General features: G+C 43.4%; 1 protein-coding gene across 5 annotated transcripts in view; it reads right to left on the minus strand.

Moving 5' to 3' along the window:
* Window positions 1–1339: 1339 nt before the first annotated feature.
* Window positions 1340–17009, minus strand: part of LOC121284064 (protein furry homolog) — a 520851-nt gene continuing 505181 nt past the window's right edge. For all 5 annotated transcript variants that reach the window (XM_041199077.1, XM_041199078.1, XM_041199079.1 and 2 more), the window contains 3 exons: window positions 9943–10053; window positions 9472–9674; window positions 1340–3092 (listed from right to left, as the gene is read on the minus strand). In XM_041199077.1, the coding sequence (XP_041055011.1) occupies window positions 2843–3092; window positions 9472–9674; window positions 9943–10053 (564 nt within the window). In that variant the 3' untranslated portion in view covers window positions 1340–2842. The remainder of the gene's footprint in view (window positions 3093–9471; window positions 9675–9942; window positions 10054–17009) is intronic.

A 17009-nucleotide genomic window follows, 5' to 3' on the forward strand; every position in this document is an offset into this window, starting at 1 on the left:
TGCAGGGTCTATAGCTTTGAGCCTGCCTGCTGTCCTTAATTGGATTGCTGGGTGACTTGTTTCTCAGTGCCCATTGTGATGCCCATTTGACCTGAGCCAAAGGGCAAAATCCTGGCACAGGTAAAGGAACAAACCAGGGATCAATTTTTTAAAAATTCTTTCATGGGTGTGGGTGTTGCTGGCTAGGTCAGCATTTAGTGTCCATCCTTAATTGCCCTTCAGAAGGTGATGATGAGCTGCCTTCTTGGACCACTGCAGTCCATGTGGTGTAAGTACACCCATAATGCTGTTAGAAAGGAGTTCCAGAATTTTGACCCAGTGACAGTGAAGGAACAGTGCTATAGTTCCAAGTCGGGTTGGTATGTGGTTTGGAAGAGAACTTGCAGGTGGTGGTGTTCCCATGCATCTGCTGCCCTTATCCTTTTAGGTGCCAGAGGTTGAGGGTTTCAAAGGTGCAGATGGTACACACTGCTGCCACTATGCATCAGTGGTGGAGGGAGTCAATGTTTAAGTGGTTAATGGAGTGCCAATCAAGTGTGCTGCTTTGACTGGGATGGTGTCAAGCTTCTGAGAGTTGTGGGAGCTGCACTCATCCAGCCCAAGTGAAGAGTAGTCCATTACATTATTCATTTGAGCTTTGTAGATGGTGGACAGGCTTTGGGGAGTCAGGAGGTGAGTTACTCACCATAGAATTCCCAGCTTCTGACTTGCTTTTGTAGCCACAGTATTTATATGGCTGGTCCAGTTCAGTTTCTGGTCAATGGTAATCCAGGATATTGATAGAGGGGGATTCAGTGATGGTAATACCATTGAAAGTTGAGGAGAGATGGCTAAATTCTCTCTTGCTGGAGATGGCCATTGCCTGGCACTTGTGTGGCATGACTGTTACTTGCTACTTATCAGCCCAAGTCTGAATGTTGTCCAGGTCTCACTGGATATGGCACTACTTCAGTATCTGAGGAGTTGAGAATGGTGCTGAACATTGTGCAATCATCAGCAAACATCTCCGCTTTTGACCTTATGATAGAGGGAAAGTCATTGATGAAGCAGCTGAAAATGGCTGGGCTAGGCCAATACCCTGAGGAACCTCTGCAGCAATGGCCTGGGACAGAGATGTTGATCTGTAAGACTCTATTGTATGATACTTAACCAGCAGTGTCATTGACCAGCTTATTTCATAATTTCTGAAACTTCACAAGAGGTTTCTTCCATATTTTGTGTCTCTTGTGATTACTATCTAATGTGAAATGCAGTATTTAAGCTAGTTCTGCTGTGCTTTGTGAACCACAGTTTTGGGGAATAACACATATTGAAATCACAACCACTTCACAAAAAGAACTCATTTATAATGCACAATGTTTAATGGGATATAGGTCAGTTTGGGAGAATTACATCCTGATTTTTTTTCCCAATTACATTTCATAGAATCCTGTACCATTCAGATTTCTATCCCACCCATCTGAATTAGGAAGCTGAGTTTCAATAAAGGTATAATAGAAAAACAGCCAAATTCATAACCTGCCACATTTTTACTGGTGGCTTTGATAGACTTGAAGTGTAATAAGTGCAATGGAAAGTATTAAATAAAAACTCACTTTTCCACAAGGAATAACATCACTAAACATAGTTATATGATATACGGCAGTTGTACACACAGTCCATGAATTTACAGAACAAAACACAAACCTAAAGTACTTCACAGTAGCTGTAATATTATTTACAAGGTAAATAAGTTATATGGATAATTCTAAAGATGCCATTAAATGTGCAGGGGATTTTTACATGCAAAATTAATTATATAGCTTCTGAATGAGTGTTTCAAAAATGAGGAAGAATCTCAGCATGAGAAGACCCCCCTCCCACCCACAATACAAATTCAGAGCTACGTGACTGAATTTAGAAAGTTAAAGCATAGACTGCTGATTTTCAAAACATTTCAATAGAATTTATATTTTACATATAAATGTGCATGCTTGGCAGATCAGCAGGCATTAACTAATTGGATGTGAAAATCTTAGCCTCATCTACAAAACTATTAAAAGCAGCATTTTTTTTATTTATAAATAAGTCCGTGATAGCTTCTATCTAGTAGAAAAAGCAGCCAACACCCAAATAGTTCTCATCTGAATTATTCATGATATTTCAAATACAGTATAAATCCCATTGTATGGCCCAGTAGACAACAATTAAGTGCCATTTTTCTAATAAAAATGTGCTTTATAGCAGCTCAGTGTGAACAAGTACTGATATAGTAACAATGCTCCTGTTCTAGGCATACAATAAAGTTTTTAGCATTTAAAAAAGGTTGAAACACAGGCATTCAGCTTAACAAAACTGCTTCCTAGTGCATTGCATACTGCTTCATGTTGCCTGCTATTAAGTCATTTATTAAGCCAATAGTCACAAATCACACACTTTAGCATACAATTTGCAACCATTCTGTGGCAATAGCATCAGTTGTTGACATCTTAAAGTAAAATTACATCTTTGTCAAAATAGTTCTTCAGGAAGAATAGCTTTAATTTGCGATGGCCTTTGGTATCCTCAGGTAATGTGTGAACTTGTATTTTGTCAGCTTATCTAGTTACCCAAAATAAGAATAAATGTGTGCTTTGAAAATAAGCTACTTTTATATCTGACTGGGTGTTTTACTTTACTTTTGATCTTTTGATATTGCTGCACATTTTTATATTTTTCCACTTAAGTTTACTGAAACTGTTAAGTGTCACAAATGTGAGAACAGCCTGGCCAAGTTTTTCTAAGATTGAAAAGATATTGAAGGACATCAGACCAGCATTGCAGCATTTCCAGTTGTAAACAAAAGGGAGAGAGAACACTCCTGTCAGAGACTAGTGCTGGTGTCTGGAAGATAAGTACTGATGACATGGTAACTCTGAGCCTTCTGAATCATATCCTGAATCTCTCCATTCAGCTCCATCAGCTTCGAACCGATTTCTGATAGATCATGATTGGAGCCCAGCAGTGCAAATGTGCCTGTCTGTCCCAAAGTTTGGTGTCTGAAGTAAATATTAAGAAGTGTCTGGACCTCATCCTCCATATTACTGCCAAATATATCGTTAGGCCATATGGTCCTGTAACAATATTAAAGAGAATTAGTGTATCAAATGGTAAATCATAAATCATTTTTGCATAGAATTTTTGATTAATTACAGAAAATTAATATGTATGAAGTAGGCATAACCAGTTATGAAGATAGCCAGAGATTGATTCTACCTCATTTTCACCCATTAACATCCCACCCAATTTTCCAGTTGGTTCATGTACAGGCACTGAAAGTACCAGTCAGTTTGTAGTTAATTGTAATAAAATTAGGTTCTATTGGGGTGTAATGTTCCATTATCTACTCTACAGTATAAAATAGGTATCCATTTTTCTTAAGTGCGCTGTTCCTGGAAGTAAATTTTGAAACTATTTTTGATCTTTCTTCTTGCATTTCTTTTCCATTTCCCTTCTATCCATAAGGAAGCTTTGCACCAAGTGTTCTGGAACTGCTATATAGCTTCATGTTGTCTGTTGCAAAGTCATTTTTATTAAGCTTATTTTACATATGTGCAACTTGCAACACAGGCTCTAAGTGAGGATACAACCCAGATGTTAGGCTGGACCATCTGTGAGGACACTTAGTTAATATTTTTATTTGAAAACGTATAATTGATTCATAAAATTTGTAAAAATATATTACAAAACAGTTCAAATTTGACATTACATAAACTGCAATACAGTTCAATTCCTTTTAATGCTGTATGTGACACTCTGAGGTGCCTCACTACACTTACAATTATAGGTTATATTTACAATATACATTTCACGTCAAACATTCTCTGGTAAATAAAGGGTTTTGCACGGGTTCCAGCCCCTCGGTGTACTTTGGCAGTTGCTGTTCCCTATTAAGCCTTTGCAGCAGCTGCCCTAAGCTTTAGTCTATTCCTCAGCACATAGTCCTGAATCTTGGAAATGTGCAACACTCGATTGTGGACTGCTCTTTGCACTGGAAGACCAACAAGTTTTGGGCAGAGCAAAGAATGTCTCTCACAGAGTTGATGATGGCTCTCCAGCAGCAGTTAATGTTTGTTCATTGTGGGAAACAGCCTATATAGCACAGAGTCGTGTGTTGAAGAGTTGCTTGGAATGAACCGTGACAAATCACTGCATGTCTTTCCAGACCTTCTTTGCAAAGGCACATTCCAGAAGTAGCAACTGTTGGCTTCTTCCCCAATACAGGACAATGTACGGAGCACTGAGGCTCCATATGTGCATGAAGGATCTGATGGAGAGGGCCCTTCTCACCATCAACCAAGATTGTGTTGGTGCTTGTTTGAAAGTTCTGGTGACAAGGCATTCTGCCAAGTGACTGACAATTTGCTCAGGAGCCATCTGACATGATTAACTAACTCCTTTTCCCAAGGAGCCTTGAGGATGTTACATGTGGACCATTGCCTGCCTGATGGGTTGTGGTCATAAGTGTTTTTCAGCGCAAACATTTCCACAAAGGACAGGTGGTAGGGCACTGTCCAAATGAATGGAGCGTTCCATGGCAACTTGGCCAGATCCAACCTTCGCAACACCGGGAATATATAGAACCTCAGCAGGTAGTGACACTTGGGGCTGGATTTTTAGCCTCACCAGGGCTAGGAGCAGAGGTGGACGGACCTGGAATTTCGAGCCACTGACCCGTATACCGGTTCCCCAGCTCCATCCCACCCACTGGGCCATTTTCCTGGAAGTGGGTTGTGGGGGCAGCAGAGCTATTTGCCCACAAGCAGCGGGTAGCCTACTGACCCAGTTAAGGGCCTTCAGGTTCCTGGAGGCATTGGGGGACAGTTCAGTTGGCTGGAGACAGTCTTCTAGCAGCAGACCAGGGTTGGGGTGGGGGGTAGTGCTCCCGACCAGCTTAGGGGCCCTCCATTCCTTCCTGGGTGCAGCTGAAGCCATAGCCTGCCTTGTGGAGGTGCTCCAACCACCCACCCACCACTGAAATCCCCACGTGCAGTGGTGGCTGGCTGCAAAGGCCACTTTTAATTTAAAGTTTGAAAAGGTTGGAGAGAAGATGTCTCCATTTTAAAGTGGGCTCTCCCTCACTTAACTGCTATGGCCTCCTGCTGCTGCTTTCAATCTGGAAGGCCTCTGTTTGGCCCTCCAGCCTCAGGAGATGACAGACGTGAATTCACCCTCTGGCCATTAATTGGTTGTTCTGGGGAAAATCATATCAGGTGACTGTTTCCCCGCACTGTATGGGCTCAGTCCCCATTTGAGCTTGACAGCAATGTTCAGAGGCCTCTAAAATTCTGCCTTGGTGTTTGCATACTGAGAGTGTGTGTACAACTTGATGCAGAGTGACCATGAGAATAAGGGTGATGTTAGAAACATTTCCCCCCTCTATCTAGAGACGTGCATGCACATCATGGCCCTGAGGGTACGATACATTTTCGACCTCCAGATAAAGTGGAAGGTGACCACCGTAGGTCAGGAGCAGGATACAGGCCGAACCCTATACAGCAACACGAAGAGTACTTTGACTTGATGACCATTTTGGAGAGGAAGCATCTCTCCCACATGCCTACTTTCAGTTTCATCTTGGCTGTATGCTCCTCCCAGTTTTTGGACTACAGTATACCCTGCTCATTCTGAGTGATATCTCCAACATCTACAAATAGTCTGACTTGACAATGAAGAGGACAAAGGATCAGTCGGCCCAGTTCCCAAAGAACATGGCCCTTACTTTTGTTGTGATTTACTTTGGCTCCCAAGGCCAATTTGAACTGGTCGCAGATGCTCATCAGTCTGCGAACTGATAGTGGATCAGAGCAAAAGAAAGCAATGCCGTCCACGTACAGGAAGGCTTTGAATCGATTGCCTCTGCTGCCTGGGATTGTCACACTTCTTTACATCAGGTCCTTCCTGATGGACTTGGCAAGCATAGGATTACAGAGGTTGTACAGCACTGAAACAGGCCTTTTAAACAGATGAACATACGAAATAGGAGCAGAAGTAGGCCATTCGGCTCCCGAGCCTGCTTTGCCATTCAATAAGATCATGGTTGAGCTGTTTGTGTTTCAAGTTCTACATTCCCATCTACCCCTGATAACCTTTGATTCCCTTGCTTAACAAGAATTTATCTACCTCTGCCTTAAAAATATTCAGTGACCCCGCTCCCACTTCCTTCTGAGGCAGAGTGTTCCAAAGTCGCACAACTCTCAGAGAAAACATTTCTCCTCCTCTCTGTCCTAAAAGAGCAACCCCTAATTTTAAAACAGTGCCCCCTGGTTCTGGACTCACCCACAAGAGGAAACATCCTTTCCACATCCACCTTGTCAAGGCCATTCAGGATCTTATATACTTCAATCAAGTCACCCCTCACTCTTCTAAACTCCAATGGAAACAAGCCCAGTCAGTCCCATTTATCCTCATAAGACAACTCACTCATTCCAGGTTTGGCTCAACCAGGCCACGCCAGATTTTATGCTTCACTCAAGCCTCCTACCATATTTCCTCAACTAAATCAATCAATTTAACTCTCTATTCCCTTCTCCCTCAAATGCTTGTCTAGCTTCCCCTTAAATTCATTTACACCATTCGCTTTCTGTGGTACCGAGTTCCATATCCTCACCACTCATTGGGTAAAGAAGTTAGCAAGACGAGGAGCGAGGACAGCCTTGACTGAATCCAAATTTGATTGGAAAGTTTTTTGATTCTTACCCATTAAAACTACATTACAGATGTTTCTGTAGATCAGTTGGATCCAATTGTGGACTCCCTCCTCAAACCCTATTTTGGAGAGCATGTCCATCATGTCGGTGTGCAATATTCTGCCAAAGTCCTTCTCCTGGTTCAAGCTGATAAGACAGGTGCCTCCCCTCCTGTCCTGTACACAGGTGATTGCATCCCTGATTAGAATGAAGCTATCAGAGATCTTCCTGCTGGGTACAGCAGAGGTCTGGTCACTGTGGATCGTCAATTCTAGAACAGAATATTTACCCGAATGGAAATTACCATGGACAAAATTTTATAGTCGATGTTAAGCTGTGAAATGGACTGTCAATTTCTGATTCTCCCTTTCCCCCTTCTGTTTGTAGACGAGGATGATGTTTAAAAATTCGTTCATGGGATGTGGGCGTCACTGGCTGGGCCAGCATTTATTGCCCACCCCTAACTGCCTTTCTCATGGATTCTGACATGCTGTTGACCAGAAGCATACTGTCGTACATTTCCAAGAGATCCGGACTGATACAGTCTCACAAAGCTGAATACAACACGGTTGATAAACTGTTGCTTCTGGGATTTTACTCATCTCGAAGGATCTGATGGCTTTTGTCAGTCCATCCAGAATTAGTGGTTTGTCCAGACTCCTGCTAACTGTCATTTAAAGCCTTTATGACAGAGGACCGAGAGGTCTTGCTGTCTACAGGTTTCATGTTGTGCAGCCCGCATAAAAAAATTTGCTGATCCTTAGTGTATCAGGATGCAATGCCTTTACTGAGCCATCTTCTTCCTTCAGGCTATGATCACGGAGCTCTCTCTCTGTGTACTTATTAGGAAGAAGACATGTGAGAATGTCTCATCCTGCTCCATAGGCTGGACTCTGGAGCGGAAAATGATTTTGGAGGCCTTTGAGGAAAAGAGCAAGGCCTGCTGGCTCTTCACCTCTTGAAGATCCTCCCTGACAATGAACCCCTTCGATTACAGCAACAGCACATTCTGCATGTTGAAACACTTCCCTCTGTCTCTCTCACCTCTGAACATCTTTGAGGATGAAGATACTCTTGATGTCCACCTTGATCACTTCCCACCAGTACATCAGGGTCTTAGTGAGTTCTTCTATGTTTTCTAGGGGCAACAGTTTCATGTTCAGCTTCCATGTTCCCCTGCCAACTTATTGGTCTTCCTGTAGGTGACAGTCGACCATTAGGAGACAGTGGTCAGAGACGACCAGCTTGATATTGGTTAATTTGATGCGAGTATTTGGGACTTAAACGGGAGATCTATCTTGGAAGGGATGAACCCATCTGGCTTCAACCAGGTGTACGTGGCACTCCATCTGCAGGTTGCTAAAAATGTCATGCAGCTTGGTGTCTTTTGCCACTTCCATCAGGAATTTGGACGAGGTATTCAGTTTGTTGTTGGCCCTTCTGGATTGGCCAGTATCATCGATGATGTAGTTGAAGTCACTGCCTAGACTGACTGGCCTGGACATTGCTAGCAGCAGTGGGAGGTGCTGGCAGATGGTCAGCTGCTTGTTCTTTAGAGCCGGGATGTACATGTTGATTAACTGGAGCAAAGTGTTTTTGTACATTACGTCTGCTATGAGGAGGCAGCTGCCCACCACTTCCTTAACTTTGTTGATGGTGAAGTCGCCCCCGCCAATAGTAGAATCTCCTGCCTGGAGCAACAGCAATCTTTTTTTTCCTGACTAGATCAATGGCCCATGGGGCCATCAGAATGACCATTGCCTGTTGATGCTGAGATGCAGCATTCAGCACTCCTTTGGAATCTTCTTCTTCTTAGGCTGTCCCTCAGGGTCAAGGATGACTTGCTTCCACACTAAAAATGAGTTCTCGGGTGACTGAAGAGTCCAATGCGCGACCTACAGTCTCTATCACAGGTGAGGCAGATGGTAGTAGGGGGAATGGGTGGTAGGGGTGCCTGGGTTGCAATGCCCTCAGGAGTCGTGTGTCAGGCATGCGGACGATGTGGCCCGCCCAGCGGAGCTGATCGAGTGTGGTCATTGCTTCGATGCTGGAGATGTTGGCCTGAGCGAGAACACGGACGTTGGTGCTCCTATTCTGTGGATCTTGCAGAGTCAGTGCTGGTAGTACTTCTCCAGAGTTTTGAGGTGCCTGCTGTACATAGTCCACATCTCTGCACCATATGGGAAGGTGGGTATTACTGCTGTTCTGTAAACTGTGAGCTTGGTGCTGGGTTTGAGGTCCTGGTCTTCACTCTCTTCCTCAGGTGACCGAAGACTGCGCTGGCACATTGAATAAGAGGTTGGCTCTGGTCTTAGTGAGGTATCCCAAGGTCAAAACATAACACATAATGGCCTCAATGCTATGTATGTTAATAGAGACGATTCTGAATCCCACTTAAACTGTCGTTCACCAATCCGATTGTCTATGCTAGTCCCAGCCCTTACAGTTAGCATATACCATCGGGCTGGTACTGCTAGTGGGATTTATAGTTAGTTGGCATAAATTTGGAATCACAATAGTATTTATTATAGTTTGTTAGTTGTAAGTTAAAAATTGCAAAGTATCGTTGATAGCCTACAGTCTATAAATATTTAAAATATAAAACAGTGTGTTTGCTGGTAAAGCAAAATAATATTAACAAAAGAATGATGTAATGTTTCATTAAAATGCCCTTGTATCTGATTAAGCAAAGCAATCAAATGAAATAGGGCCATTATACAAAAAAAGTATCTACAAAATACGAACAGTATATCCAAAGTCTAACCTGCAATCCCTGATTTGCCGCAAGGCAGTTATAAGATCCCTGTTCTTCAGGCACTCCAGCATGGTCTGAACAGCAGTTTCAGAGGAGGTTATTGTGAGTCCATGTAAACTGATTTCATCTTTGAGGGGTTCAACTGCTATTAGAGCTGAAGCTTCTTTCAGGTTATCCCTCAAGTCATTCAGTTCTTTTGACATATTCAGCAGCTAGTAAACAAGTATTAATAACACGATACAAATCAGAGCAGTTCTTCATTTTAACCATTTTCCTACTAACAAACTCTAGCATTATGGTATAATGTATACATCACTGAAAAAAAAGTTATTCTAAGTTGAAGTTTATTTACAACAAAGTTTCATGGCATGAAGATTAAAACTTCATGCTGAAATAAAATATGCTATGGAGCAGTTGTTGATTTTAAGTATGTTTTTGGGAATATGTTGATTAGCGTCAGTCACAAAGGAACTTTTTTACCTCTGGCATTGAACTGACAACATGGATCTGTCCGATTAGTTTGTAGTAGGACTGGAAGAGCAGCAGCAGCTGAAAGTGGAGCTTGTAGAGTCTTTGACACAACTCAAGTTGCTATAAAAGGCAAAGAAATCAAATGGTTTAAATCAAGCATTAATAATATTGGAACATTATTTCTTCAGTTTTGTAAATACCTAGCCACTAAACAAAGTATAAAAATAATAAAATAGAGATTATGCATAGCCTAGGAATAATTAATGTTGCTACACGTGATTATATATCTATGCAAAAGTTGTCTGTTACTGCAATGTAATGCTTATCTGTCACTCTCCTTCTGAGGACAGGAATTGAAGTATGTAAATTATTAAAATGTCTGTATTTTTAATGAATGGTATTAAATTCTTTATTAGGTCGCTATGTCTCCAGAGAATATGTTGTTATTAACTGGGCAGATGTTACTTGATACCTCTAATTTAAAAAAAAGCAACAATTCTCTTTTAAGGAAAATAAGTCCTTTGACAGGTGATCTTTCAGTCCTTTGAACTCCTTTCTGTCCATAATTTATTTCATTTAAATAACTTAGTTCCCCTGAATATCTAATATTGAAACAACCTGATTATTCTGTTTTCCACTAATAGGTGAAGTTAGGAGCTTTTGAAGTTTTGAAGTTCCTGGTTTTGAGAAACATTACCTTTAAATAATTCTGAGAAATATTAATTATCTATCCTGATCAATGAAGAGTCATAAGTCATTACTTGTAATTATTTGTTTATAAATGTTTTATTCTAATGTTTCATACAAGTGCATTTTGCTATTAAAAGCTTCAGCTAAATCAAATACACAAAGGTCACTATGCTTTAAAAGTCATTCACTGTACATAACTCAATTTCAATGTGGTAAAGCATTTCGTAAATGCAAATGTCACTAAATCAAATGCTATTCGAACATTTTTGAAATATTATTTTAAAATAGTTTCTGATGAATATACATTCAAAGCATCACAAAAAATTAAGAACTGATGATAATCTGTCTGTAGCATTCTGTGTAGGACTCAGTCCTTTTAAATCATTGAGTTTGCTTCATCAAAACTGTACAAAAAAATGCTGTAAAAGTAGTGCATTATTTTATATTTTAGTCACTTGATAGTAGAGAACTCGAGTATTTCTGAAGAAAGAGACAGCTTCAACAGCATGATTTACCTTTTGGCACAATTCAGAACTTCTCCTTACATTGCATCTTTTCAGTTTTATTTAAAACATTAACATTTATATATTTGTTTTATTCATTAGTTTTAGCAGGATTTTATCATTTTTCGGTACCAGAAGATTTTGTGCGTATGTTCCTCTATCAGGTAATTTTAATGATGGTCCAATCTGTACATTGGACCCCAAATCGAAGATATTTAGTGATCTGGGATGGTCTGACCGCAGAATAAAGAACTTAAAGCAATTGCAATCACCAGGAAAAGGGTACTGAGAAAACTACTAAAAGGTTGACAAGGCCTCAGGGCCTGATGGCCTAGGATCTTAAAAGAAGTGACTGCTGAGATAGTGGATGCGTAGGTTGTAATTTTCCAAAATCCCTTAGATTCTGGAAAGATTCCATCAGACTGGAAAAGAACAAATGTAATTCCTCTATTCAAGAAAAGAGGGACACAGAAATCAGGAAACTGCAGGCCAGTTAGGTTAACATTTGTCACAGGGAAAATGTTAGAAGCTATTATTAAGGAGGTTATAGTAGGGCACTTATAAAATCTAAACGAGATCAGGTTCAGTCAACATGGTTTTGTGAAAGAGAAATCATGTTTGACTAATTTATTAGAGTTACAGAAATACCAGTTACAGGAGGTGGTAGTACAGAACTTGAGTATTGCTAAAAAAGAGACATGTCGAAGAATTGCAGAAATGCAATATAAGGGGAAAACAACAATTTATATTGTTTGAGAAGAGAGTGTTGATTGGTTGGCAAGCGGACTCTGATTGGCAGAGCTTCCAGTTGCCCTGGAGAATGCAGCAGTTGATGGTGACTGACAGTTAACTGCCAAGCATTGTTTGAAATTTAACCCAGGCAGCTTGACCATGATTGGTCAAGGCATTGCCCTGAGGAATGAGTCAGCGAATGGCTGTCATTTATTTTGTTTGGCCGTCACTTACTTTGTTCAGCTGAAACAGGCATAATACGCATACATGTTCTTTCTATCTGCAAAATACAGGGCCCTGTGTATGAATATATGTAGCTTCTAGTACTTGCAAATGCGCCACCCTGCAAGCCTGAATGACAATCTTAAATTGGTTGTCAGCGTAATTCTTAGCACACTGAGGATTTTTTAGATTAGGGGGTGAGAGGCAAGGCAGCACAAACAGACAGAAAAAAATACTCAAGCACTTGCTGGGATAGGGGGGCAGGTCAAGGCAGCACAGACTGAAGGAAATACTCAAGCATATGCTGGTAGGGTTGGGGGAGGTGGGAAGGGAAGAGGCCACTTGGAAATGCTTGTCAAAAGTGAGCATTCTTCCACGATTGAGACCGTTCAAGTTGCAGCTCCATTGACATGCTTGGAGTTGAGCCTCTGAAACTTTTCTGCCCACTCAAGCAACATAAAGGCATGAAAGTACCACCAAATGCTCCAGAACCTTTCATCCCTTGGGCACAGACTACACATTAATGTGCATTTTAGGGGGCAGCACAGCAATTGGCTGACTGATTAAGTTGTAGAAACCCCTTGCGAAAGGTGGCCATGGTGCAGTTACTAGTGGAGGTGCTCACAGCCTCATGCAATGGCTTTATTAAGGTGTGGACTGTATCCATTATGGTTCAAGCTAACAGCACAGCCTTCCAGTGCATGTTAGGAGAATGCCTGAGCCTGAGCTGAGGGCACAGCATGGAGTCCAATGGCCAAAGTTGCTGCCAATTAGTCAAGTGGAGTAGGGTGGGGTTTTGGACAACCAATGAGGGCACTACCCACTGGCCATCCAAGTGGTGGCCAGCACTTTCCTGCATGACTTATCAGGCCTTCAGACTTAACCAAGAGAGGTTCTTAGAACACCCATGCTGACCAACATATCTCTCTCTTTGATCCTGCAGGAGGAGAACATCAGGATCATGGAGCCTGGTGATATAGCAGTATGCCTCATGACTTACAGTGACTAGAGAAGAAAAGAGCGCCAGCGATGACTGGTTTGGCAAAGGGAGGAGCACCTCCCTCAAGATGAAGGGGTGGCAGGGCCTGCTGCACACGCAGCTGAAGATACACAACGAGCTGTTGCTCATAAGGTACCTTGCTAGACCCAGGGTCTATACACGGCACCTGTCATTCCTGTAGATGACTGAGAACCAGTGTCTCCAAAGTCTGGACATGCCTAGGGAATATGCTACCTTTTTTTTTATTCACGGGATGTGGGCTTCATTGGCTGGACCAGCATTTATTGCCCATCCCTGGCTGCCCTTGAGAAGATGGTGATGGGCTGCCATCTTGAACCGCTGCAGTCCATGTGGTGTAGGTACACCCACAGTGCTGTTAGGAAGGCAGTTCCAGGATTTTGACCCAGCAACAGTGGAGGAATGGCAACATATTTCCAAGTCAGAATGGTCAGTGACGTGGAGGGGAACCTCCAGGTGGTGGTGTTCCCATCTATATGCAGTCCTTGTCCTTCTAGATGGTAGTGGTCGTGGGTTTGGAAGGTGCTGCCTAAGAATTCTTGGTGAGTTTCTGCAGTGCATCTTGTAGGTGGTAAACACTGCTGCCACTGTTCGTCGGTGGTGGAAGGAGTGAACGTTTGTGGAAGGGGTGCCAAGCAAGTGGGCTGCTTTGTCTTCGATGGTGTCAAGCTTCTTGAGTGTTGTTGGAGCTGCACTCATCCAGGCAAGTGGAGAGCATTCCATTACGTTCCTGACTTGTGCCTTGTAGACGGTGGACGGGCTTTGGGGAGTCAGGAAGTGAGTTACTTGTCACAGGAGTCCTAGCCTCTGACCTGCTCTTGTAGCCACAGTATTTATATGGCTAGTCCAGTACAGTTTCTGGTCAATGGTAACCCTGAGGATGTTGATATTCTTCTTAACCTTCCTAACCCTGCCACTATGTCTTGGTGCTCCCTCAACATCCACAGCGGATTTGGAGGCACTCTGCTGACTGCTACGCCCTGTCTATGATGACCTTGATGGACGTCTTCTGCAGGGCCAAGACCTGGAGGGCCCCAGCCTGCTTTCGGGGTCCTGCTATGTGGCCATGGAACCCTCCTCAGACTGTGGCACTGGAGCTGCTGGGGTCAAAAGAAGAGGGGATTCTGATAGGCCAGGCACTCCTGGATTCACCTGACTGGATGGCTCTGGCTGTGCACCTGCTGATCTTCCTCTCTTTGGGTGCCTGAGGGCCCCTGGCTGACTCCTTGAGGAGAAGAGGAAGCAGGGGTGAGATCAAGCTGCTTTGCACCCATCTCCATTGACACTGTTGGAGGCCAACTATGGCGTCAGCGATGGAGTTCAGCCTGCGCAGCAGTGCAGGACCGATGTGTTGGACGAAAGTCTCCACGGTGGCCGCCATACTACCAGTATTGACCTCAGTGGCACTATCGCCTCAGTCTGAAGGCAGACTGACTCCTCCATCATGCTTTGCAATCTGAGGAGCACAGCAAACATCAGGAAGGCTTGTCCCTGAGCTTCCCTTTGTAGCTTCAGCAACTGAGGTATGACCGAATCCAGAAGATCCCTATCTGACTCGGACTCAGCAGATTTCTGGCCTCCAGCAGTCCTCCGAGTGCTGGATACTTGGGAAGTGCCTGCTGCCGCCTGCTGTGGATCAGACAATGTGATGTGCCCATCAGATTGTGACCCCAAGGCTACTCTAGAACTAGGTCCCACTGATGTTTGTCTCCGCACTGGTGGAGGGTGTGGATGAGAGCTGTGACAGGTCTTCAATGAGGGTATCATTGGATTTTTCTTCTGAAGTGTGTTTGGGGCTTGAGTCAACCTGTGTGGTGGACCTCCTTGGCTGCTTCCTAAATGTGCCTGCAAATGCAAGGAGACATAATTAGTGCATGGCAGGGGACTGTGGAACAGGGGAACTGACTCACAGCACGATTGCCTGATGGATATTGCACTGCTGGATTGTCACTTGGTTGGACACCGCCAACCTCACTGTCAGCACAGGAACAGTCCAGATTGTCACTGGCCAGCTAGACCACTCTATTTTCAAAGTCTGTGAGGACCTTGGTGTCAGATATTTCTACACCAGTCTGCGAGCTCTCCCTTTAGTTGTGTGCCAGCTTGTCCTGGGAAGACGGTGGCATAGTGGTAATGTCATTTGACTAGAAATCCAGAGATTCAAGCTAATTCTCTGGGAACATGGGTTCAAATCCCACCATGGCAGCTGGTGGAATTTGATTTCAGTTAGTAAAGCTGGAATATAAAGCTGGTCTCAGTAATGGTGACCACGAAACTATCATGGATTGTCATAAAAACCCATCTGATTCACTAATGTCCTTTAGGAAAGGAAATCTGCCATTCTTAACTGGTCTGGCCTACATAGCAATGTGTTTGACTCCTAACTGTGCTCTGAAATAACCTAGCAAGGTCAGTTCAAGAGCAATTAGGAATGGGCAACAAATCCTGGCTTTGCTAGAGATGCCCACATCCCATGAAAGATTTGAAAAAAAATACAGATGGAGAGAGTGTACGCAGGATGCCTGCCAGACCAAATGAGAAGGATACCTGGCATGTGTGGATGGTGAGTGGTGCAATGGACGGGATGAGAACACGAACTGCAGGGCAGATGAGAGTGTGTGTGAGAGATGGTGATATCCTTGAACTGGCAGCGAGTGAGATCCCTGTGGATGTGTGATGGGTTTGAGAGTGTTGAGAACAATGACTTACCTTGGTGGAATGGAGGAGATCATTCATCCTCTTTTGACACCGGATGGCTGTCCTCTTTTGCAGGGCATTGTCGCTGACCACCATTGCCACTGCCTCCCATACTGGATTGGTGACCTTGCTTTCTGGTCTTCGCCCAGAGCAGGGATAGGGGACTTCACAGCAGGCCTCCACAGCATCCAGTAGGCACCAGAGGGATGCGTCGCTAAATTTGGAGGCAGCACGTTTCCTCCTTTTGGCAGCCATGCCTTTGCAGTAGCTTCCGATGGTTTAGCGAGTGCTAGCTCTGTGCAGGGATTACTGAAATATGGTACCTGGATTACTGAAGGCCTGAGGTAATGGCAGGGCAGACGAATCAGAGGCCACCCCACCAGCAACCCGACGTGTTATTAATGAGGCGGGGTGTGCAGTGTATGGGACAATATGGCGTGAAAAGCCGCCATTGCAGTAGACGGGTAAAACGTCCTTTCTCCTGCCTGCTACCGCACTTTAAGCAAATCTGGGATGATTCTGCCCTATATTGGTGACTATTGAGGGAAAGGAATTCATAAATTTATTGGTACTAAAAATATTGTATGCCCTTCCAGCAAAGGGCAAACTAAACCAGGATCAGATATGCTGGGTTTTGAATTTCTCGGGCAGTTTCTGTGGAGTATTGTTAAGGGCAGTGCCTGCACCCACCCCCAAATAATGCCAGCGCCATAAGTGATGCTTCCTGGCCAAGAATTTTTCATCTTTGTCTGGTTAGAAATGGATGGTCAGTAAGTTAAGTGAGACTGTGTACAGTCTGCCAAATAGTGGAAATGAGGCCTACGTGGGCTCCAGGCATGGTGTCCAAACCACTGAAGTTTGGGCAAATTTGTATGGGGTCTGTTGTGGGTAGTAATGCATCTTTCCAGGGGAGTGTTGGAAACTTGGCATTCTAGACCAGATTTACCAACTTGTTTTAGCACCTGCTGCCATTATTTAATTTAGACCAGTAACTTTGCTGGACCTCTGGAGTTCAGTGGCAGACAAATCCCAGTATTTATGCCAGGATCAAAGACCATGGGCTTCTGGGGCCATTTCATTCTTAGAAAGTGTAATATTTCTTACAGCTGGGCATGATATCTGTATTTTTCAAAAAAATGTGCAGTTTTTGCAGGATTTGCTGCATAATTTATTCGAGGGATGTGGCGTCACTGGCAAGGCTAACATTTATTGCC

This window comes from Carcharodon carcharias, chromosome 11, assembly GCF_017639515.1.
Source record: "Carcharodon carcharias isolate sCarCar2 chromosome 11, sCarCar2.pri, whole genome shotgun sequence".
Taxonomy (NCBI): domain Eukaryota; kingdom Metazoa; phylum Chordata; class Chondrichthyes; order Lamniformes; family Lamnidae; genus Carcharodon; species Carcharodon carcharias.